Source organism: Planococcus citri, chromosome 1 (genome assembly GCF_950023065.1).
Source record: "Planococcus citri chromosome 1, ihPlaCitr1.1, whole genome shotgun sequence".
NCBI classification, from domain to species: domain Eukaryota; kingdom Metazoa; phylum Arthropoda; class Insecta; order Hemiptera; family Pseudococcidae; genus Planococcus; species Planococcus citri.
In genome coordinates, this window is record NC_088677.1 from 23095261 (window position 1) to 23117805 (window position 22545).

Sequence of the window (22545 nt, forward strand, 5' to 3'; positions counted from 1 at the left end):
AAATGATTTTTGAATGTCCGAGTACCAAAAATCCGTCAAAAAGTGAAAAATAATTTTTTAGGTCCGAAGGTCGATTTTGTCCCGTCACGTCACATATGATTGTAAAAGTCGGCAATTACGTGAAGATGCAATACCAACACAACAATTAGTTACCTCATTACAAGGAAAATACAACCTTCATTAAAATTTTTTTTGAGGTTGTTAAAGAAGCATGCGTCAAAAATAAAAGAATGGACTACCTCATTGCAACATTACTTGAAATGAATCGTGATAAAGCATTCAATAGGTGCGGGTTGAGTAAGATATTGTAATTTGCAAGCGTCATTTTCATGCTAAGCGACTTGGAATTAGTCAGAAAATTTGATCGCTTACTCGTATATTAATTTGAAATTACAAAGGCTATAGCTTTGTTTCAAAAATAATGTTGATATACCTACTTCGATAGTAGGTAATCGTTAATCGATGTCACGGATTTGGATTGTCCATCTGTCCTTGCGTTCGTTATCTGAGCTTTTAATCTGTAAAGTAGTTTATAGTTTTCTATGGTAACACCGATATGTAAACATGACTTTTTTTTTTTTTGGAAGATGTATAAAAAATTAACCTATGATTTAACGACTTGCTTCAGTTCGCTAGCATTTAATTCATCCTTACCTGATTGAGTTACACTGAAATGTTTTCGAAGTGGAATCGAATTTGGTAGGTAATTCGCTACCTACGAAAAAGTAGCCACACGTGGCACATCGGCATAATGTTTTATTCTATTGAGATTACCATTGCCATCTTATCTATGACTACACCTTAGAGATCTGATCATGTTACGTAATGCGGAGGTCGTCCCAAATCCGAATACTCATCCCAGGAGGAACGCCAACACTTTCATCGCAGCTATATCGAATAAATACAGGTTTGATGTTATTCAGATTGGGCTACCTTATTAAGTAAATGGTGTAATTAATCGTAATTAGTGATACTATTATTTTGTCTATTTTTGAATAGGATATTGTGCGGGATACTTTTGAGACGATCGACGTTCAAAAATGTTCTATTGATATCAATTATTATTGGAACTGCGTGCGTGGTTGGATTCGTTTTGGTGATTCTGCTGAGTAAGCATTTTACCAACTCGAGTTTTTTTATTTAAAAAAATTCTGATAGATGTTGTTCGCTGATTATTGGTTTCAGGGGGCAAGAATTCTCAACTGAATTTGTGTACGACGATTGGTTGTGTTATATCAGGTGAGAGATGAATCTGCTCGGATCTGATTAGAAAATCAAATCAAATTTTGGGGTTTGATTTGACCACAGTATCGATCAAATAAGAATGAGCTAGATCTGATCAGATGCAATCAGGTTTCCATTAAGTATTGAATCTGATGATCTGATAAGACCGGTTTCATAAATCAGGTGCTTTCCTAACATCCCCTAGATCCAATAATACGGTCCAGAAATGAGCTCAAATTCCAATATTCTGCCCCTCATTTGATTCGACCTTTAATCAACCTCAACCAGGAGGCTCAAAACAGGCAGCTGTGAGCAAAACACCGAAACCTGTACCTACTACCTACCCAATGCATGTGGATAAGATAAACCTAAACCAGGAGACAAGGGAGAAAAAGCTGAGAGCAAAACACCAAAACCAGTGGAATCAAAATTTGTATTGCTTTCCCACCCAGTTGTTGTCAAAAGCTACAATCAACACATGGGGGGGGGGGTCAATTTACTCGAAACTTACGTTTCTCGCTATACTCGTAAAATGAAGAAAATGGTACCTACGTCTGTTTTACCACTTGTCTGATTTGACGATCATCAATTCATGGTTCATGGAGAAAATGAACCAACATTAAAAATTCTCTCGCAAAATTCAGAACAGAATTGGGATTTGTGCTCTATAAAGAAGGATCGTCGTCAATTTCTGCGCCTCAACACTAAAAATAACTGTTTTGCATTTAAGGGTTAACATACGATTATAATTAAATTATCTAAATAATATTTTATTTTCATTTTTAGCTGCCAAGATATTAGAATCAATTAATAGTTCAGCGGATCCATGCGACGATTTTTTCGAATACGCTTGTGGAAAGTGGAGCCATTCTCATTTTATCCCTTTGCAAGAGGAGAACTCCTGGTTCATCGAACGTAAACAACGTATCAATTATCTGATAACAAGTAAGTACACGCGTATTTACTTGATTTCTTCAACATTTTACCGCTTTTACGTCACTTTTTTGATAATTTTACAAGAGAACGTGCCAATCTATTAATTGCAGATTTATTGGCAGAAAACTCCTCATCGGAGATAGAACCAGTTTTACAGATGAAACAACTTTACAACATGTGTATGGATACTGGTGAGTGGTATAAGAGATGAATAATGTCTGAGAATAGCTGGTTGTCTACCCTTTCTACACTACTAAACCTACTCTACAATTATTAGCTAGTCCAGGGGTGAATTGCAATTTGAAATTCGATAAGTAAGCTAAGATGAAGGTACAAGGGCCTAAAATGAATTTTTTGAGCACAGGAGATATTCGCCAATTCCATAGGAGGTGGAGGGGGTACAGGGGAATTCAAAAGAAAAGATTTGGCTCGTCATTTCTTAAATTTGGCTATCTGGCCATGCTTTGGGGTCTTTTCTTGCTTCATGCCAAATAAAAATTTCCATTTTCTAAAACTGGCAAAATTTTGTATTTTTTTGAAAAAATGGCTACAAATTTTCATTTTCAAAAAATCCAAAAAATCTCACTACATATTTCAAAAAATTAATCCGAATTCTTGTTTTTTTTTGGCCAGAAATTTGCAAAGAGCTCCTTTTGCTGAAATTGTTAGTCTTATTTTCTGCGAAAAAGGGGCTTCGATGCCAGAAATTGTTAAAAAATTGTCAAAATGCCTCATTTTTTCAACCAAAAAGTTGCAAAATATTCGAATTTGAAATAAGTTGAAACTGGCAAAATTTCGTGTTTTTCTGAAAATATGGCTACAAATTTTCATTTTTAAAAAAATCCAAAAAATCAATCCGAATTCTTGTTTTTTGCCAGAAATTTGCAAAAGAGCCCCTTTGCTGAAATTGTTGGTCTTATTTTCTGCGAAAAATGGGCTTCGATGCCAAAAATTGTTCAAAAATTGTAAAAAATGCCTCATTTTTTCAACCAAAATTTAAAATGAGTTGAAATTGGCAAAATTTCGCGTCTTTTTGAAAAAATGGCTACAAATTATCATTTTTTTAAAAATCCTCAAAATCAATCCAAATTCTTGTTTTTTTTGCCAGAAATTTGCAAAAGAGCCCCTTTGCTGAAATTGTTAGTCTCAATTTCTGCGAAAAATGGGCTGCGATGCCAGAAATTGCTCAAAAATTGTCAAAATGCCACATTTTTTTCAACCAAAAAGTTGTAAAATATTTAAATTCAAAATAAGTTGAGAATTGTCAAAATTTCGTTTTTTTTTTCAAAAATATGGCTACAAATTTTCATCTAAAAAAAAAAACAAAACAATAACAATCTCATTTTTTCAAAAACTTGATCCGAATTTTTTTTGGCCAAAAATTTGAAAAAGTGCCCCTTCGCTGAAATTGTTAGTCTTATTTTCTGCGAAAAATGGACTTCGATTCCATTCCAGAAATTGCACAAAAATTGTCAGAATGCCTCATTTTTACAACAAAAAAATTTTAATTCGAAATGAGTTGGGTTTACCCAACTAATATCGCGATTTTTTTTCAGATCATCTAAATCAGCAAGGTTTGGAGCCTCTATATAGAGTTCTGGATTTATTACAACTCCCACGAAGTTTCCCCAGCAACGAAACCGTAGGAAATTTCAGTCTGGCTAAAACGTTATCATTGGCTCAACGGATTTTGAATTTGGATATCATCGTTCAGTTATCGACTCATTTTAACGAATCTTTGAATCTCACTGTTCTGTCGGTAAGGTAAGATTTCTTTTTTGGTTGAAATTTTGGATTCGTTTAATGCTTCGAATACTCAAACTCTTCAGATTAGCCCGGCTTCGAATGATTTATTTTCATTGGACCGTCGACGTCAAAAAGCTGATTCAGAATCGGACGAATTTGCTGAAAAAATGCTCGCCATTCGATTAGCTTACATGTTAGGAATAATCGCAGAATTCGATACAGGCAAAGCCACCGAAAACGATATTGTGACCGAAGCTATGCGAATCATTTTATTAGAAAGTCAATTGAAAATGGTGAATTTGCCCTTATTAAAGACATGCTAAGTTGCCTAACTACATATTAGAAAACTCATTCGATTTGTTTTCACAGGATAAAGATGAAACCACAAAAAACGAAACGGAAGAAAGTTACATGACTTTAGATCTACTACAGCGCATCATGTTCTCCAATATTTCTTCTGAAATGTCCAATCTCACCGAAGTACGAATACTTGAATTTCTCAAGTCTTCGATTAAGTACAAATGTGTTATTCAACATTTATTCGTTTTGATTGTCGCAGCTCAACTTTTATTGGTTAGATTATGTCACAGTTCTAACGCAAGGCTTGAATATCACTCTAACAATGGAAAGTACTGTTCAAGTGATAAATACTTCGTATTTTCAAAAATTAGGAAACCGTGTGGTCGAATTCAACGCTCTTTTTTTTCGTACGTAAATTCTAATTTTTTTCCTAGGAATTTCGAGATAAAAACTTTGGACATTCCATTTGCAGAACGTTACGTTTGGTGGAAAGTTGTGGATTTATTGGCTATCCATACAACCGATATAATGCGAACTCATAAATATATTTTCGAGGAACGAATTTACCACGAAATGACTAAACCAACTAGGTAGGTAAGGGGTTAGGTATCTATTTGTACATCTACATGCATCGTGCATTTATCGAATTCATTATTATTCATTCTAATACATACGTATAATGAGATCTAATAAAACAAAAATTTCGCAAAAATACTAAAAATTTAAAGTACTGGACGATTATACCATATTATTCGTCGTTGTGGTGTTCGTCTTCGTATCATCTCGAGTAATTTCATGTTCGTTCAAAAATGGTTACGTTTCAAAAAATTTCTGACTGGCATCATCGACAATGCGAATCTAGTGAGAAATGAGAATAAACATTTTTAAGAGTTACCTAGGTTAATTTTTTCGGATTCGTTTTCCGAGTTTTTTTTACCTTAAATGCAACTGAATCTCAGTCTTTGCACAGCCACTTGTTGAAAGCGTAGATTACGACGAACAAAACTATTAAAACAATCCACCAGTTGAGTATCATTTCGATTTAATTTTAACCACATTGATTTTGAATGCTGCTCGAAAGTATGCATGGAAAAATTGTGCAATTAATTTACCATCGACCATTGTTTACATTACGTTATCAATTCAAATCCGAAAAAAAATGATTAGAAAACAAAAGAGACCATTTTACGAACCACGTATTTTTAAAAGTTGTTCAATTTTTGTAGATCGGTCACGTGCGTAGGAGTAATAAAATCGTACTTCAACGAAGCTCTTATTTATAAAATGGCTAAATTGTACGATATATTCGATGTTAAAGAAGAGGTAAAAAGTTATAGTTTTACTGGTAAATGAATACATAGCCATTATTCGAGTGCTCAAAGTTGCGGCGAATATTTGTCTAAAAAGCTATTTATCGATTACAGATTGAGACCATGGTGAGGGATTTGAAACAAGTGTTCGAAGAATTGATCGTGAATTCGGTATGGATCGACGATAACACAAAGGAAGCGAAAATGAAAACGTTCGAATCAATCAAAACGTTGATTGGGTCTCCTGAGGTTGTGTTGAACACTTCTTGGATTATTGATCATTATAAAAATGTAGGTAGTCGGGTTACCTATTTACTCAGGTATGAACATTTATATGCATAAATTATTCATATTTCAGATTGAAATTATTTCTCGAGAATTCATCAGCACGTTACTGATTATCAAAGCAAGAGAGTCGACCGAAATATTGAGTTTAATTCATCGTCCGAATCGTTCGGAAACGGATTACGTTAGGTAGGTATCAAGGTGTCGTATAAACTGTCAAAATAGGTTAAAATTATCCGAAAAATAAAAATACTGGGATAAAGACAGTTTTGCAGTATTTTTGATTGAAAAAAGGTGTCATGCGACCTATCAAGATTAGTTATGCTAGATTCTCGTCATAAACTCGAAAATTTCAATCAAAATTATTATCAAGTTCTTATGACGAATTTGAGTCCCAAATCAAGTCAATCTCTCGGGTATAATGGCGAAAAAGTACGTATCAAACAACTCGTGAAAACCGGTTAAAATCTTTCAAAAATTTCGACAAATTTCTCAGAAAATGTTTTTTGAGCACATTAAAAAAATATGAGCTTAAAATTGGGTCACAATACTCTAGTTTTTTGGAAACTATGTCATGTGGCGATCGAAATGGTTCAAAATTTTTCAAAATATACAAATTTCGGGGAAAAGCCTTTGAAAACACATTTTGAAAAATGTTGAGCTCAAACTTGAGATATGATTTTTGAGTGTTTTGGAAAATGTGTCATCCCCGATGATCAAAATTGGTTAAAATGGTTGCAAAAAATGAATTTAAACTCAACTTCGATTAAATTTTTGCATGATCATTTTAATGAATTATTGAATGACACTTTTTTCCAAAATTCCAAAAATCACGACCCAATTTCAGGCTCAAATTTTATCAAAAATACTCAAAACACTTTTTCGTAGAAATTTGAATTTCGTGCAAAATTTTAGCTCATTTTTATTGGTTGCAAGGTTGTTTCAAATTATTCCACAATGCGTCATTTTTACTCAAAATTGTATTTTACGCTCATTTTGATGGATTGAATGACACTTTTTTCAAAATTCCAAAGATCACGACCCAATTTCAGGCTCAAATTTTATCAAAAAGGCTCAAAAAAAGTTTTCGTAGAAATATTTGAATTTCTTGCCAAATTGTGGCTGATTTTCATAGGTTGCAAGGTTATTTTGAATTTTTCTACAACAATGGATCATTTTTACTCATATTAGGAGAGTTTTGGTTCGACCCATGGTTTGTTTGTATTCAATTCTATTAATTTCAGGTGGTTTATGGATCCTATGGATGTAAATGCTTATTATAGCTTCAGTATCAATTCGATAGGTGAGTGTTTCTCCAACCTTTTAATTATTTTTTCAATTAGTCGTAGGTATAGTTCTATCGATTTAAAATTCCCATATTGGTTAATTCATCATGCAGCGGTGCCTTTTGGAATACTGCAATATCCTTTCTACTTGAAAAGTATCAAGTAAGATGTTTCAGAAAATGTGAATACGTTTCATCATATTTTTACCTTCCCTGATGATTGTGTGATTTTTTCAGCGCTTTGAATTACGGAGCCATTGGAAGCATTTTAGGCCACGAGTTCACTCACGCTTTTCACGATGAAGGTGAGCTACCAACCTATAAAAAACCAGTGTTCAGCTTGATATTTATGAAAATGGTCTATAATACAAAATGTTTCCAAAGCAAATTATGTTAATGATGAAAAAAGACCAGCTTTATCCAATGAAACGGTTCAAGAATACCTTTCAGAGTGTTTCATTTCTCAGTACGACGATTATGTGGTGGCAGATAATCTCAAGGTAGGTAGACGAATGTGGAATGATAATCGCCAATTTCAAGTACATACATATATGATCTAAAATTGAGGAGGTTGGTTACCATTATTTTGGCATTTTACATTTCTTCATCATTAATCAATTTAAGAAGATTTATGACAATCGCCAATTTCAAGTATAAAAATTGTTATAACTATAAAAAAGATACAAAATTTCTTATAGGTTGATGGCGCTGCAACTTTATCCGAAAATGTAGCCGATTATGGTGGCATTCGAGCTGCAATTCTAGCATATGAAAAACGTTCGCAGTCAACTGGACCAGAACCTTTATTACCTGGGTTGGAAAAATACTCTCATCGACAAATTGTATTTCTATCATTTGCTAATGTTAGTACATATTTGAATGTATTTATCTGTAGAAAATATCCTTCGCGAATTGCGTTGATTTTTCATTTCGAGTTCAATTTTAATTAATTATTACTTGTACTACTAGATATGGTGCATGAAAGAAAGTAAATCTGGCATTGCATTCAGAATACGCGACGAGCACAGTCCTAATCGGTTTCGTGTGCTGGGATCATTGGCGAATTTGGCGGAATTTTCTCAAGCGTGGAATTGTCCTTTGAATTCGCGAATGAATCCGCAAAAGAAATGTAAATTATGGTAAAATAATTTTTACTTGGTTGTTGTTTATGTAATCCAATAATGTTTAATAAACACGAATAAAATATTGAAACAAATCAGGCTATGAATTATTGAAGTATATTCTTTGTCAGGCAAGGAGCGTTTGTCAGGCAAGGAGCATCACGCAGCTCTATGCCAACAGTATCCGGGTATCTATAAGTATTTGGTACCTAGATATAGTACCTACCAATAATTCAAACTGAAATCAATTCAATAAATTTTTTCAACTGTAGTGTTTCTATTTCTCAATTTCATCCTTCTCGAAATTTTCGAGACGTAATGGAGATTTCAGATAGTTCCAGTGAAATTTGGTAACGCTGAATTGAACCCGAAGGTCGTAGTTGAGTATAACCAGATTATGGGCAGTGTTGACAAAGTTGACCAATTAACCAGCTACTATAGTAGCCCTTGTAAGATGCTTAGATGGCAGTTGAAAGTCTTTTTCCATTTAATGAATATTTCGTTGTGGAATGCCCAATATTTGTTCAACTTTGGAAAAACTAAAAGAGAATTTGTTTGTTATTAATATTATGTTCGTGTTTGCGATGAAATGGAATTTAATTTGATTTCAGTTTTGAGATCGCGATCATTTTCAAAGAGTAAGTAATTGATTTATTGATTGAATTGAAATGTTTGTTTATTTTTAGATTATGATTTAAATGTTTTATAATGGTGCGTTATTTTAAACATGTATTGTATTTTACTGTTTTTACAACAAAAAATAATGTAACATTTTGCAGAAACAGTGAATTTATCAGCTCCTAATAAATTCACCTTAAGATATAAATCTGCCATTTCAGAATCTTGATAGAAAAGTTGAAATTCTATAATTAGTGTTCATTGATATTTTACCCCTGTCAATTTGACCATAATAGTCAGCAATTCAACATACAGCGTAATTTATTACTGCCGTGTGTACAACTCTGACTCGCTGGAGGAATGAGACTGTTCCTGCTGTGCCCAGAGATCTGGAGCACTGGGTGCAACTATTCCAAGAAAACAACCACTGGAGAAAGGGGATCGACCTATGTTTGAAATTTTATTGTGCTTGATGGTAAGCTGTTTTGAAACACCTGTTGACCTTTCAATGGCCTACCTCTTTATCATGAAACAGTGGTTCAATGGGCGCAATATTTAAAAGATGTTTGCAGCCATCAGATGCTCAGAATTTGTGGTAATGAACCAACAGCCCAAGTACAGCACGGAGGACCAAATCAGATTTTAGAAATTGATGAAATGTTGCTGTCAAAACAAAAAAATAATATACCCTGCCAATGGTTTAACAAATTTATAGAGATGCTTTTGAACATTGAAATTATACGAAAATACCTGAAACCAGGACACACTCAAATGGAAGGCGACTGCATGCATGCTCATAAAGAAAGTGGAGCATTTGCGAACTAAACTGTTGCCAAAATTATAAGATTAGATTGCAGACAAGCAGTAGCGGACGTAAAATTACTAATTAGAGACAAGTCGAACTGTTTTTAGATCGATTAATCATTTTATGACCACTAGAATTACCTGGAATTTGTTCGAATACTTCCGATGATGGTCTATCGACAAAAAGAAGAAATTGAGAATTTTTTTAATATCTTATTTTAAATTATTCAAGTTATTGTAATTGTTTGATATTTAGTTTATAAGTAAAAATTCTCTGTGTCCATTCAATTCATGGTTACCATTAGCAATAGTTGCTCCTATACCTTACTTTCCTTAGTTCATTCTTCAACATTGGTAGTGGTCAGAAGCTACCATTTAGGAAAACAAAGAAGTGGTTGCACCATCTCTGATAGAAAAATTGCAAGAAATGTTAAAGCAGGAGGGGAATGATACCCAATACCTTTAAATATCGCGATAGAGCATCAAAGTAACTTGTATTTATTGACGAATTTTTATTTCAGTATAAAAAATTATAAGACCAGAAGACAATTTTTGATCGGTTGAATCGCCACCATGGTCCGAATCAACGAAGGCTTTGAGGATTGTTTCAGACGTGTTGGTAAATGTTAATTTACGATCGATAGTTCCTTTTAAATAACAAAGAATTCGCTTGATAGCCAACAAGAGGGATTTAGTTGGTTTAGTCTGAAATTGAGATAGGTAATTTACAGTGAACACGATGTCGGCGCGTGTCCACATTGCTACATAAGACAGGGCACCGAGGATCTGTTGGCAGATGCTTTCCAACGATTTATCGATCTTATCATCTGATTTTGCCGGATTGAGATCAAAGGGAGTCGCTACCAGAACACAATTTTCAAGATTAAATTTTCATAAGAGAGTCGCGATGTAATCGATATGATCTAAAGTAATTTGGTGTTCGGTTTATTTGATATTTACCCCTAATGACCCAAGTCTTTAGTATTGAAGTTTTCGGATAACAATTTAATTACTTTTTTGATTAAACGATTGTCCCAACCAGTTATTAAAAAATCATCGACATATATTACGAGTAGGTATACAACGAAGCTGATCATTGGGATGAACGAATATCTTACTATCAAACGCGGATCTAACGAGACCTATACTGAAAAGAATTCGAGACAATTCTTTGTGCAGCTTTCTGCTTAATTTTGGCAAGCAAGAGATTCGCGAGTTTGTGGACATGTCCTTCGGGAATTACATTTTCAAAAGTTAGCGTTGTGACGTCGCAAACTGTGATCAAATCAATTGCGTCTCCATAGACGATATTTTCATAAACACGTACGTGTGTTTTTTTGCATACTTCGTTTGATTCCACATCAAGTAAAATGTATCCAGTTTCGCTATAACCTGCCACAACGTAACGTTTCAATCTTTTGTCAAGTTTAGCGCGATGTTCTTCCAGAACGAGTGCCATAGCTACAGAACCTAATACACTAATATATTTATAGGTTGGTTTGTGGCCGTTCCAACGTTTGTAAGGTGTCTGAAAATTAATTGCGGAGGAAGGTAAAATATTCGTAATATATGTAGCTGCATAAACAGCTAAGTGCCGGAAATATTTAGGCATTTTTGCACCAAATAAAAGCGCCCGAGTTCGCTCGATTAAAACACGATTCATTTGTTCAACACACCCATTGTGCTCGTGCACGTACGGCTCTGAGACAACTTGAACGATACCTTTTTCAGCGCAAAATTGTTTGAGACGACCTGCAACACTTAAAGAACAAACAAATGAAAATTGATAGGGAACTTCCATTCAACAGCTGGTTTATTTGGATTTGAGGAGGTGAATGGATTTTGTTATCAACTAGTCATGCCTAATAGGTGATACATGGACTGATATGAAACGGTAGAATTACTCAGACGCTGCTACAAACAGGAGCTTGATTTAGACTCTGACCTGCCCATCACAAGGGAGAAAGCTCAACAATGCAGCAGCAGCTATTTTTGGAGCATGACTTCCATTGTATAGCTGCAGGCTGGTGCAATCCGCAATATAAGGCTTCATGCATTAGAATAGAAAAGAGCAACATATGAATAAATCAGCAGTTCAGGTACGAATCCACTTAAGTACGATCATTTGGTCATTAAAATCACTAGAGCCCTACAAAGACATTCAAAGCTCAGCATCAAGTAGCTCGTTCACCACCTCGTGAGAATGTATTTTTCACTATACCAGTGTATTTGGAGAAAAAAATATTCTTATTCGAGAGGTTGATTCGAGATAATAATTCCAACTAAAGCTTTATCATTTTTGTAACCAAAGTTTGATTGATTAACAAAATGATGTATTCAAACCACTGAAAAGCAGAAGATGTTCTCTCACAAGTACTGAGGAGGTAAGAGTGACAAGAAAAAAATTGATAGGAATTTTGTGTTGAGACCAAACAACTTTTTCAGCTGATGTGAGAATCTTTAGTCATGATAAGGATGCTGTGAAGTGCTTATAGGGAGGATTGGGGTACATTTGCAGGTACTGAAAAATGATGCGACGTACTTATCAACTATCGCAAATTCAATGAGTGTGTGTTAATTGGTGCGTTGTTTTGTGCGGGTGCATGTATTAATTTTTTTTATAGGTGATTCAATATAATGTGTTTTTTAAAAAAAAAGGTTTCTCAATGGAAAACAACATTTAAGAAGCTGAAGAGGGAAGCGCTGAGGTAAATTAGAACGAGATCATTGAAGGTGCCGGTGTCAAAGAACGTAGCCTATGCATAATTAATTGGTAAGATCAATTTTAAATTTAAATAAAATTTAATATAACTGAATGCTTTGTAATAATAATAATAATATGAAATATTAAATGAAAATAATCATTGTGACCAAATGTAGCTTTATTGACTCCAAAGCTCCAAAAATTCAGCAAAGCAAATCTCCTGTTTCTGCTCCTAAAAAGGCTGCTCAAAATGACGCTATTCCTCCAAATATGTCTCAAACTGCTCCTACGAGTAATCTGAAAAATATCTTTCAAACTGGTTCTATTCCTGATTCATATTTTTTTTAGAGGATATGACGGATTGTCCATGGCAGAACCTACGTCAGCTATGTTCATAATAACTTTGATGAAGAGTTGTTTGATGAATTAAATACACTTTGCACCTGAAGTGGTATTTACACCGCAGAGGATACTCTTCGAAATATTGCTATTACTCTATCATCATTATGCCCAAAAATTTTCTCGCTTCGAGTATGAAGGAGAGTCCCAGGTATGTACTACATATTGGCACCCAGTGTGTGGTTTAATTTATTACCAACCCAGGGTTATTATACGTCTGTATTTAATACTGAATTAGGGAAAATCAGAGAGTTGGGATACATAAGACCACTCAACGTCAACTCGAAGTATTTTCTCTTTCATTTTTTACTATTCTCACGAAATTCAGCAGCGGTAGCACAGAAAGGAGTTCTGCGCCAGGAGGACAAAAACTTTGAAAATCGAAAAAATTTATAAATGCGAGTTGATGCATTTTGTTTTTGGAGAAGATAATATTTTGACACGAATTGAGTGAAAATTTTGCTTATGAGGTTTTTCAGTTTTTAGGCTTACATACATAAATTGAAAATATACTGTGGTCCAGGTTCTGATCAGGTTCATTTTCTGCGAGCGCAGGCTCCTCAGGACGGCATAATGACTGATAAAGGATACAAAATTTTAGAGGAATGTGCCAGAGCTTCAGGAGTCAAGTTATATCAACCACCATTCAAAGTACCTAGGCAAGAGCAACCATCCTACTACGCAGCAGAACCAACCAGAGATATTACACAAGCTGCAGTCCATGTGGAAAGATGCATTCAGAGGTTGAAGAACTTTGAAACATTGAAATCAATAATTCTATGGCTGAATGCAGTATGGATATCAACAGCTTGCCATCAAGAGAAGTTATGTGGGATAGAGTAATCATGCGATCACAATTATGTTATAGTCTCAGTTTCTACACCTGCGAAAACAAAACATATGTAGGAGTAAGTATTAATTTTGCCTTCAATAGTAACAAATTACAAGATACCTCAGAAAAGTTGGGCCAGCTTACGGATTTCAAAACGAAACAGTAGAAACCTTGAAAAAAATCTACCCTTGCCCATCAAAAATACAATATACCTCCTTCTGTTGTGGTTGTGGACAAGCGACATGGAGGCAGCCAAAATTTACATCTAAAAGGTAGGAGTTTCAGCGTCGGCACAGGGAGCTCCAGTACTACAGCAGGGTGTCTACCAAAATTTAATTCTCAAAAATAGCGACTTTTCGCGACTTTTAGCGACTTTTTTCAGTTAAAAGTACCCCCCCCCCCCCCCCCAAAAAAAAATTTCCAACGTAAAAATGTTTTTTTCAACAGTTTCCACACCCAATTTTTCAACAAAAAAAAATGGGATTTTTCAATAGTTCCCATGTAACATGAAAAGAAATTTATGAAGAACCTTTTTTCGCGACTTTTTTCAGTACCCCCCCCCCCCCATTTTCTAACGAAAAAAATTGGGTTCCAATAAAATTTGCACTTATTGGGTGGTGGGAGGGGGGAGGTTTGGACAACTTTCAATAGTTTCCATGTGACATAAATAGTCATCCAAATTTTCGAGCTTTTCTTTTTCCTTTTCCATCTACTTAACTTTCTTCAGTTCTAAAATTTCAATTTCTTCGATTGTTCTTTTTCTAGTCATTTCAACCACTAATTTTTCTTTTTGTTTAAGCGAGAAGTTCATTCTTTCACTTCAAAACTTTGAAAGTTGAATGATATTTTTTCAGAAATTTCGATGTGTAAAAAGAAAAGAAAATAAGCCCGAGCGAAGCGAGGGCAAAAGCTTTTGAAAATTTTACTTTTGAAAAGTAAAAAAACACGTTTTTCTTCCATCACGGGCCCTTTCTTTATTGTCGGACCCTCCAGAATGAGCGAGTCCTAGGTAACTCTCGTCGGTCCTGCTCCTCCAGCAATCTAACAATAATTTCCAAAATATTACAATAGGTACATATTTCTAAAAATACACCTATACATGGCCCGTACGAACCGAGCCAACTGAGGGCAAAAGCACTGGTAACACGAAAATTCAAAATTCTCCAGAAGTGAAAAAATATCATTTTTAATGTGAGAAGTCAATTTTTCTATCATCAAGACTCAACGTTTGGCTAAAGAAAACGAAATAATATGCCCGAGCGAAGCGAGGGCGAAAGCTTTTGAAATTTTGAATTGTTATGATTATTTAAAATGCTAATTTGGCAGTAGCATTAACATTGAATAATAATACAAAAAGTTTTTAAAATTTGAAGTTTGGACAATTTATAGCGACTTTTTGGTATTTTTAGCGAAAATCGCGACCTTTTAGCGACTTTAGCGCCCTATTTTCAAAATCGCGACTTTTCGCGACTTTTAACGCTATAGCGACCTGGTAGACACCCTGTACAGACACAAGATAACCAAGCAAGATTATTACGTGATCAATGGTTACTTTAGGATCAGAGATGCCGCCGCATATGGTTTAATAAAAGATGTTATCTATAAGAAAGAGTACCTTCGCGCGTCTGTGAGTCAATTGAGTAGAAAAAAATCTAATGTAAAAAATGCAGCGATTATTTTCACAATAATGTTTCATGAAACTTATTTCGCAGAAATACATAATATCAGTTATTTCTGGTATTGTGAATTTGTCAGTTCCAACCCTTTCACTTGAGAGGTTCATGGTTTAATTAAATGTGCACCATTGAATTTTATTTTGAAACATTGCCATTTGTTGGCGGAAGGATTTCTTAAACGTATTAATGAAACGCAATTCAATTTTTTAATTTCGCCTAAAAATATAAATCTGCCATTATGCAATCTTATAAGAAAAGTTTGAATTCCACAATCAATCATCAATTTTTCCAAGATTCTTGAAAAATACTGTCCTATCATTATTCCCATCATCAACCATAGGGTATTTTAGATTTTTTACGATGATCCCAAAGTTCTCATTTAACTTTGTTACAATGTTCTCAAAGTTTTGTTTTATATTATTGTAAATTTGGCATCGCCATACCAAGGCGTTCTCAAAGTCGACAGGCTGTGATTTACATGGCGTCTTATGGGAAACTCTCATAGGTTTTAATTTTTCTGAAATATTTCGAAATTTTGAAAGGGCATAGATACGAGTGTTTGAGACATGAAAAAGAAGAATACAAAGGCTGAAAATTCAAAGACCACAAAGATCGAATTTTAGGATGACAATTTCTCAACATTTTGAGAGAACCCATGGGTGTTTGAAACATGAAACGTGATCTACATTTCACGCTTCACAATTTGTTTTTTTTTCTCGAAAGCACCAGCATCAATAGATCAAAAATGGCAAAAAGCTTAACTTTTGATTTATTGATGCTGGAGCTTTTGGGAAAAAATCAAATCGTAGAGTGAGAAATGTAGATCATTTCTCATGTTTCAAACGCCCACGTGCTCACCCAAAATCTTAAGCAATTGCTGTTCAAAAATTTTATATTATGTGATTTTCAAGCTTTGAGCATTTGTGTCGTTTGATTGATGAATGCTAAAGCTTCCTCAAACACCCATGTGCTCACTCAAAACTTTGAAATATTCCACAAAAACGATAAAAATGGTACTTTTTCCATAAAAGGCAATATCAATGATAGCCTCCAGCTCTGACGTCGCAAGATCTCTGGCCAGGCTTGTGCTATTTGACTCAGTGTACATACAATCTACACTCATTCCACCCCTACAAGATGGTAAAAATTAAAAGTCCAGATATAAAGATGTTTTTTGGATTTTGTTAGCTCGTGCGAGTACAATCAAATGTACACTCTTCTCTTCGATCATGAATACAGAAACAATTGACAACTAATCAACGTATCACAGCTGGCTGAACAATATGGGCAAGAGAAATGTGAAGCTTTCATCTCCTTCCATACCTTCACAGGCTGTGACTTGTGCAGCTTGTTTGCAAAAAAAGTTTGTTATATTAAAAAATATAATGATAAGAGGGGAGATATGCAAGGTATTATAGGGAAGTTGCCACTAGTGGTAACACTGTAAGGAGCGTTGGACTTCAGTGCTATGTGACTCTTTGAGGTGCATATCGAGAGGTCGTACCACTTTTGGTCCAGTCTAACGTAACATATTTAGTATTAATTTCTACATTTTAGTTTTTTTTTCTGTTATAAGTAAGTAATAAGAATGTTTTATTATATATAATGATTTTATTAGAATATTTAATGTAGGGAGGAAATTAAACTAGAAGAAATCGCTGATCATCTAGAATCGCAAGGCCGACGTGTGTTTTTTTCGGTAAATATCTTGAAATCTTGCCCAGTTCTCACACCACCATCTGACGCAAAACTTCCACCTGTAAATACTTGCGGCGCGCAGTACTTCATCAAAATGCTATTCTGTAATCAATGCGGGAAATTTGAGAAGGGGCCAATACTAAATGTCTCCTACTTACTCCTAATTTTCAGCGTTTAATTTGTATACCATTTACCTATGCCGAAGAAGTTTTTCTACGTTGGAAAAGAAGTTGGAAGATCAACTTTCTACACATTGAAGAAAACAGTAAGTAATGATATCAATAATTTACATTATAAATATGGCAGAAATCGTATGCTATAAGCAATTATTTCAACTTGATAATTTTAAAACTAGTGGTTTTCGTGATGTATGTGTAATATGATATTGAAAATAAGTACGTGCTAATTCAACTTTATCAAGTTTATTTAAAAAAACGATGCATTTTCTCACATTTCACAAGTGTGAATAGTTGGCTTGGTGTTTGCCTATCGAATACTTATAAGCCAACTGTTCCCATGAATTACTTATAGCTTGCGTATACTCATGTTTGTAACATTCTTAAAAGCCAGCTATTCACAAGCTCAGTACAAAGTTAATAATTTCGAAGCAAAACTCGAAAATAAATCAAAATTGAAAAAAAATGATACCGTACGTAAAGTAAAAAACCATATTTATTTGTCAAATAAATTAATCATTTCCAGTTCACTTGATCACATGGTTTGTGGATCATGCAAAATTTCAGGAGTGATGATAACAACAATTACGAAAAATGTGAAAAATTCTAACTAATCCAAAAATTTAGATCAAAATTCAAATTTTAGATTTTTGAAATTAAAAAATGAAGAAAAAACAGAAAATAGATGAAAAACCGCATTAGAAATTTCCAAGTTTGAAGAAATATTTTCAATTTTAAAAGTATTTTTTCAAACTTCGAAATTTTTAATAGAACTTTTCGTCTATTTTCTTTTTTTTTATAATTTTTTCATGTCAAAAATTTAAAATTAGAATTTTGATCTAAATTTTGGGATTAGTTATAATTTTTTACATTTTTTGTAAATAATTGCAGTTATCACTACTGAATTTTTGCATGATCCATAAACTATCTGATCAAGGTCACTTCACTAATATTCAAATTCAATATTAAAATTAATATTTTCCATTTTAGGTTGTGATGTAAGACTGGTTCCATTACTAAATAACCAATCCTACCAAATTGCAACCATCATGGATCCTTGATATTGCCAGAAATTAGGATTCAGTAAAAATGTTGGTCTGAGCTAGAGCTGTAAATACAGTCAAAGCAGCGCTTTGCCAGATTGAAGGCAATAATCATACTCAATCGAGCAACACTGTTCAAATCAAAATAGAAGTACCAAACTAACGCCCATTCAAAGGCATTTTCAAGAAAATAGCAATCCAACTCCCGAAGCAAACAGCTCAAATGGATCATCTTTTTTTATTGAGCTTTTACCTCAAAGCTGACATTATTGATATGACAATGGATCCAGTTATGTGGAGGCAAAAACAGCTGAAATCACCATTACGTAGGTACCCTTGCCCTGAGAAATTTAGTGATGAATGCTACGAGAGTGTGCCTAGTGAGAGGCTATTTAGCTCCGCTGGGATTGTGGTCACTGGTACTCCAGTTCGCAGAGCTGGAGCTCGACCTACTAACCATCCCTGTACACGTTTTTGTTCGTTTAATACACGGGGTTACATTACAATGAACGCTGTAATGTCAATTTGTGCCCAAGAAAGAGTGCGTTCAATTAATCACTTTAAATGCATAAAAAATTTTGGTACACATGTTGAAAGGTAAAGAAAAGATCGTAGATTTCGAATTTTCAAACCGTTTTTGTCCATCTTTATAATTAGATTTTCGACACCAAAAAACGACGTTACATGATGCAGAACTGCAACAAAAAACGCTTTCTCGCTTATGAAACTTGGGCACGGAATTTCACTGCAGCGACATCGATAAATTCCTCCTACGTTGCGAAAAATATATGCATAATTTTGGTGACTATGTCAAAAAGTAAAGAAAGGTCAGTAGATTTTGAATTTTCAAACTGTTTTTGTTTATCTTCATTAATAAATTTTTTATGCGCAAAACGGATGTTACTTTTTGAATATACCTCGTATTTTCAAACTTCAGGGCAAACAAATTGGAATCGAAATTCTGATTATCAAATTACTTACTTAACCTCAAACGCGAGTTCATATTCCACAATTTTACAATTTTTGGAAGGAAATTAGTACATACCTACTCACCTGAAACAAAGAAAAATTAGGCTGGATTAGTTGGTTATAAAATTACTGATCAATCAACAAATGAAATAATAATAGTCGAAGGTCAAAATGAAAATTCTGACGATCTCCTCATCAGACTAGTACAATCTGGTGAGAACTGTAAGCGGCAAGAATAAGTGTTCCAGGTAAATGAAATGTCATACTCCAGATTCCTTGATTTTGCCGTCATATTAAAAACAGACATGAGACATGGAGTTGCCAAGAAAAGATATGGATGGAATTTGAGAATTCAATCTTGTAAAAACAGTCATTGTAGAAGATTTAGATAAACCATCAGTACCAGAGCCAGAACCAGGACCCAGCTCTTTAAAAAACGGAAAAAAGGACCTGTCGTGTATAAATAGATTGCAAACTTGAGCCGAAACCTTGCTACTTTTCAACATTACCAATATCTAAGCTCTTCTAATTTTTATTTCAATTTTGAAACCTTCTCCAAGATCTCTGGTATTTCTTTTTCAATTTTTGAAAAATTGAATTTTTTTCTCATTTTTAATTTTCATTTCAATTTTAAAACTTTTTTTATGTTCTTTTGCATTTTTTTCTTATTTTTATTTCAATTTATGAAAATTTATTAGAACTGTTCTGCATTTGTTTTCTCATTTTTAAATTCTATTTCAATTTTTGAAAATGGTAAGTAATTCAGTATGCTTATTACTTTTCTTTTTCACTATTTTTTATATCTAATTTTAACTTTTAATGCATTAAAGCATTACGCATCAGGGAAACACAGTTTGAAAACGTTGAGTAATGATGTTGAAACATGAAACATTAGCCACACAAGTGTTCAACGAATTCTCATCTTCAGCAAAAAATGTGGCATAACTGATGGAATGTTTTGAATTTGTTTTGTCAGAATACCACGAAGTGTTACGGTATGTCCCAACAAGATGGTTGAGTGTGTATCAAGTTGTGGATAGATTACTTTGAAACTGGGAAGCTACATATAAAAGTTTATTTCATTGCTGAAGGTGAAGAAAACTGTCATTAGGTCATTTGGAGCTTTATACAGAGCCAAGAAAACGAAATCCAAGATGAAAATAATATAACGTTACCAGAATGCTAGTTACATTTTGTGCATAATTATAATGGACGTTTTTGTCAAGGTGATAGGTAGTTAAATTGGAGAAAAAAGATTTCTCTATTACCGATTTATTTGATTAAATGAATACTTTGAAAGATGATTTACAGACTCGTTTGAGTATATATACTAGGGTGACCCTTAAAATGCAAAAGTAAATATTTTTTCGGTCTGACCCCCTAAATTTTTTAATTATATCATAAAATTCTCGAATACAAAATTTTAGCCCATTTGGAGGTCATTAACCCGTGCCGAATTGACTAGAATGTTTAAATGGGATTTAACATGGGTTTTTAAGCGAAAATTGCATTGAAATTCCTCTTAGGCGCCTAAAAAATAATTCCGAGGGTTTTTTACAAGAAAATGCTACAAAAGCATGTCAAAAACCATATAAAACAATAACAGGTTCATGGGGACCCCCCTGCCCTTCCTTCCTGCCCTAAAATATAGGGGAAAATTCAAAATTTCCAGGGCGGGAAGGAAGGGTAGGGGGGTCCCCATGAACCTGTTATTGTTTTATATGGTCTTTGACATGCTTTTGTAGCATTTTCTTGTAAAAAACCCTCGGAATTATTTTTTAGGCGCCTAAGAGGAATTTCAATGCAATTTTCGCTTAAAAACCCATGTTAAATCCCATTTAAACATTCTAGTCAATTCGGCACGGGTTAATGACCTCCAAATGGGCTAAAATTTTGTATTCGAGAATTTTATGATATAATTAAAAAATTTAGGGGGTCAGACCGAAAAAATATTTACTTTTGCATTTTAAGGGTCACCCTAATATATACTCAAATGAGTCTGTAAACAGATCAATTTCAGAAAAATTTCTTCAAATTTTACAGAAATTGGAATTGATTTGTTTCCAAACTTCAAAGTTGCATGAATTCTTCAAAAATGTAGGTGGGCCCAGCCAATGCCAAAAATTGCAATTCTCAGCTAAAAGAATGCTCTACAAGCACCCCAGGTTGAATTTTTCATTTTGACAATTTCTAATTTTTACTAGTTTGGTACACTTTAGATGCCTGTACCTCCCTCCCATGATTGGATAGAAGGTCTTACAGGTAGCACACAGGACATACGGAAATGGACGAACGAACAATTGATTCAAATGTTCGATCACTGAACGTTTGACTTTGAACGTTTACATTATCAAATATTTACAGGTAAAGTACCAGTTGTGGTTATACTTTTTTCAACATGCTCTGAGAAGCCCAAATTTCAACTTTTTTCAAATTTTTTTGATTTTGTTGTGTAGTGTAACTGTTGAACTACATAATACTTGGGAGGAAAAAAAAATCAAGAATATTTCATTTCTTAGTAGAGAATCTTAAAAACTTCCAATTATCCGCTAACCGGGCCCCCTGGCCCGGTTGCGGACAAAGACTGCTCTAAATAGTACTAAATGAAATCAAAAATTCTCAAAAATATGCAGAGGTGGTTATTTCATCTTATTACTATCCAAAAAGTTCCGCAGTTATGAAAAATTACATATTTGACTCGCTTTTCTCCATCATTGAAATTTTCCTTCTAAAAAATTTTAAAATCTGCATTTTTATCATTTTGAAACTTCAATGCTTTTGTACATAGACTTCATGGGTGAATTTTCATGTTGTCATGAATGCAAGGAAATGATTAAATGTTACAGAAAAAGATACGAGCGATAATTTTTTTTTTTAGCCCATAGGAACGATTATCCACAACCGGGACCCCTATCCACAACTGGTACTTTACCTTAGCGATTCAGCGAATTTGTAAAAATCATCCAAGCGTGTTTCCAATTTTCGAAAAGTCAGTATAAATTATCATTATTACAAAGTTGAAAAATTAGCAGATAGTCATAATTGACATTAACTTTTGTAGGTGAAAATGAAGAAAAATGGAGTCCACAAATCCAAATTCACCACCACAACCACAATTCCTCGAAATTGGAAGGCCGGGAAAATTATTCAGATTTCATCAAAAAGCAGAATAAAGATGGTTTCAACTTCTCAAAAAGAACTTCTAGGTTCTTGGAAGGTATGTGAATACTTTTATTTTATTTTCAACACAGCACACAAACCAAAAGCACTTAATAACTTCAATTTTCATTTTTAAAGGTTCCGTTCAAACAGAATGCAATTCCGATCCTAAAATTTGATATTTTGGACATCCGTTCATTAAAATGTACACCAGTTATTCCCAATGTGCTCATGGACAGAAATATTATAAACTTAAAAAT

General features: G+C 34.0%; 2 protein-coding genes and 1 long non-coding RNA gene across 3 annotated transcripts; 2 read left to right on the forward strand and 1 right to left on the reverse strand.

The window, feature by feature from the left end:
• Nucleotides 1-815: 815 nt before the first annotated feature.
• LOC135834155 (membrane metallo-endopeptidase-like 1) lies at nucleotides 816-4800 on the forward strand. Its single transcript, XM_065347996.1, has 9 exons — nucleotides 816-907; nucleotides 1000-1109; nucleotides 2011-2169; nucleotides 2271-2351; nucleotides 3717-3919; nucleotides 3990-4199; nucleotides 4276-4386; nucleotides 4466-4613; nucleotides 4679-4800. The coding sequence occupies exons 1-9, from the start codon at nucleotides 816-818 to the stop codon at nucleotides 4798-4800; spliced, it is 1236 nt and encodes a 411-aa protein (XP_065204068.1).
• On the reverse strand, nucleotides 4798-5323 carry LOC135842151 (uncharacterized). Its single transcript, XR_010558074.1, has 2 exons — nucleotides 5144-5323; nucleotides 4798-5064 (listed from the first exon to the last, which is right to left on the reverse strand). It is a non-coding gene; the product is annotated as an uncharacterized LOC135842151 (long non-coding RNA).
• A 167-nt stretch (nucleotides 5324-5490) lies between these two features.
• On the forward strand, nucleotides 5491-7943 carry LOC135834172 (neprilysin-1-like). Its single transcript, XM_065348013.1, has 7 exons — nucleotides 5491-5529; nucleotides 5631-5807; nucleotides 5875-5990; nucleotides 7046-7104; nucleotides 7201-7249; nucleotides 7324-7586; nucleotides 7785-7943. Exons 1-6 carry the CDS (start codon nucleotides 5491-5493, stop codon nucleotides 7481-7483), a joined length of 600 nt encoding a protein of 199 aa, XP_065204085.1. The 3' UTR covers nucleotides 7484-7586; nucleotides 7785-7943.
• Nucleotides 7944-22545: the final 14602 nt, after the last annotated feature.

Excerpts from the sequence above, each read along its gene's own strand:
- LOC135834155 (XM_065347996.1), top strand. The coding sequence starts at position 816 with ATGTTACGTAATGCGGAGGTCGTCCCAAATCCGAATACTCATCCCAGG. Across the intron at positions 908-999 it reads GCTATATCGAATAAATACAG|GATATTGTGCGGGATACTTT; the intron begins GTTTGATGTTAT and ends ATTTTTGAATAG. Across the intron at positions 2,170-2,270 it reads TATCAATTATCTGATAACAA|ATTTATTGGCAGAAAACTCC; the intron begins GTAAGTACACGC and ends TATTAATTGCAG.
- LOC135834172 (XM_065348013.1), top strand. The coding sequence starts at position 5,491 with ATGGCTAAATTGTACGATATATTCGATGTTAAAGAAGAG. Across the intron at positions 5,530-5,630 it reads TATTCGATGTTAAAGAAGAG|ATTGAGACCATGGTGAGGGA; the intron begins GTAAAAAGTTAT and ends TATCGATTACAG. Across the intron at positions 5,808-5,874 it reads TTATTGATCATTATAAAAAT|ATTGAAATTATTTCTCGAGA; the intron begins GTAGGTAGTCGG and ends TTCATATTTCAG.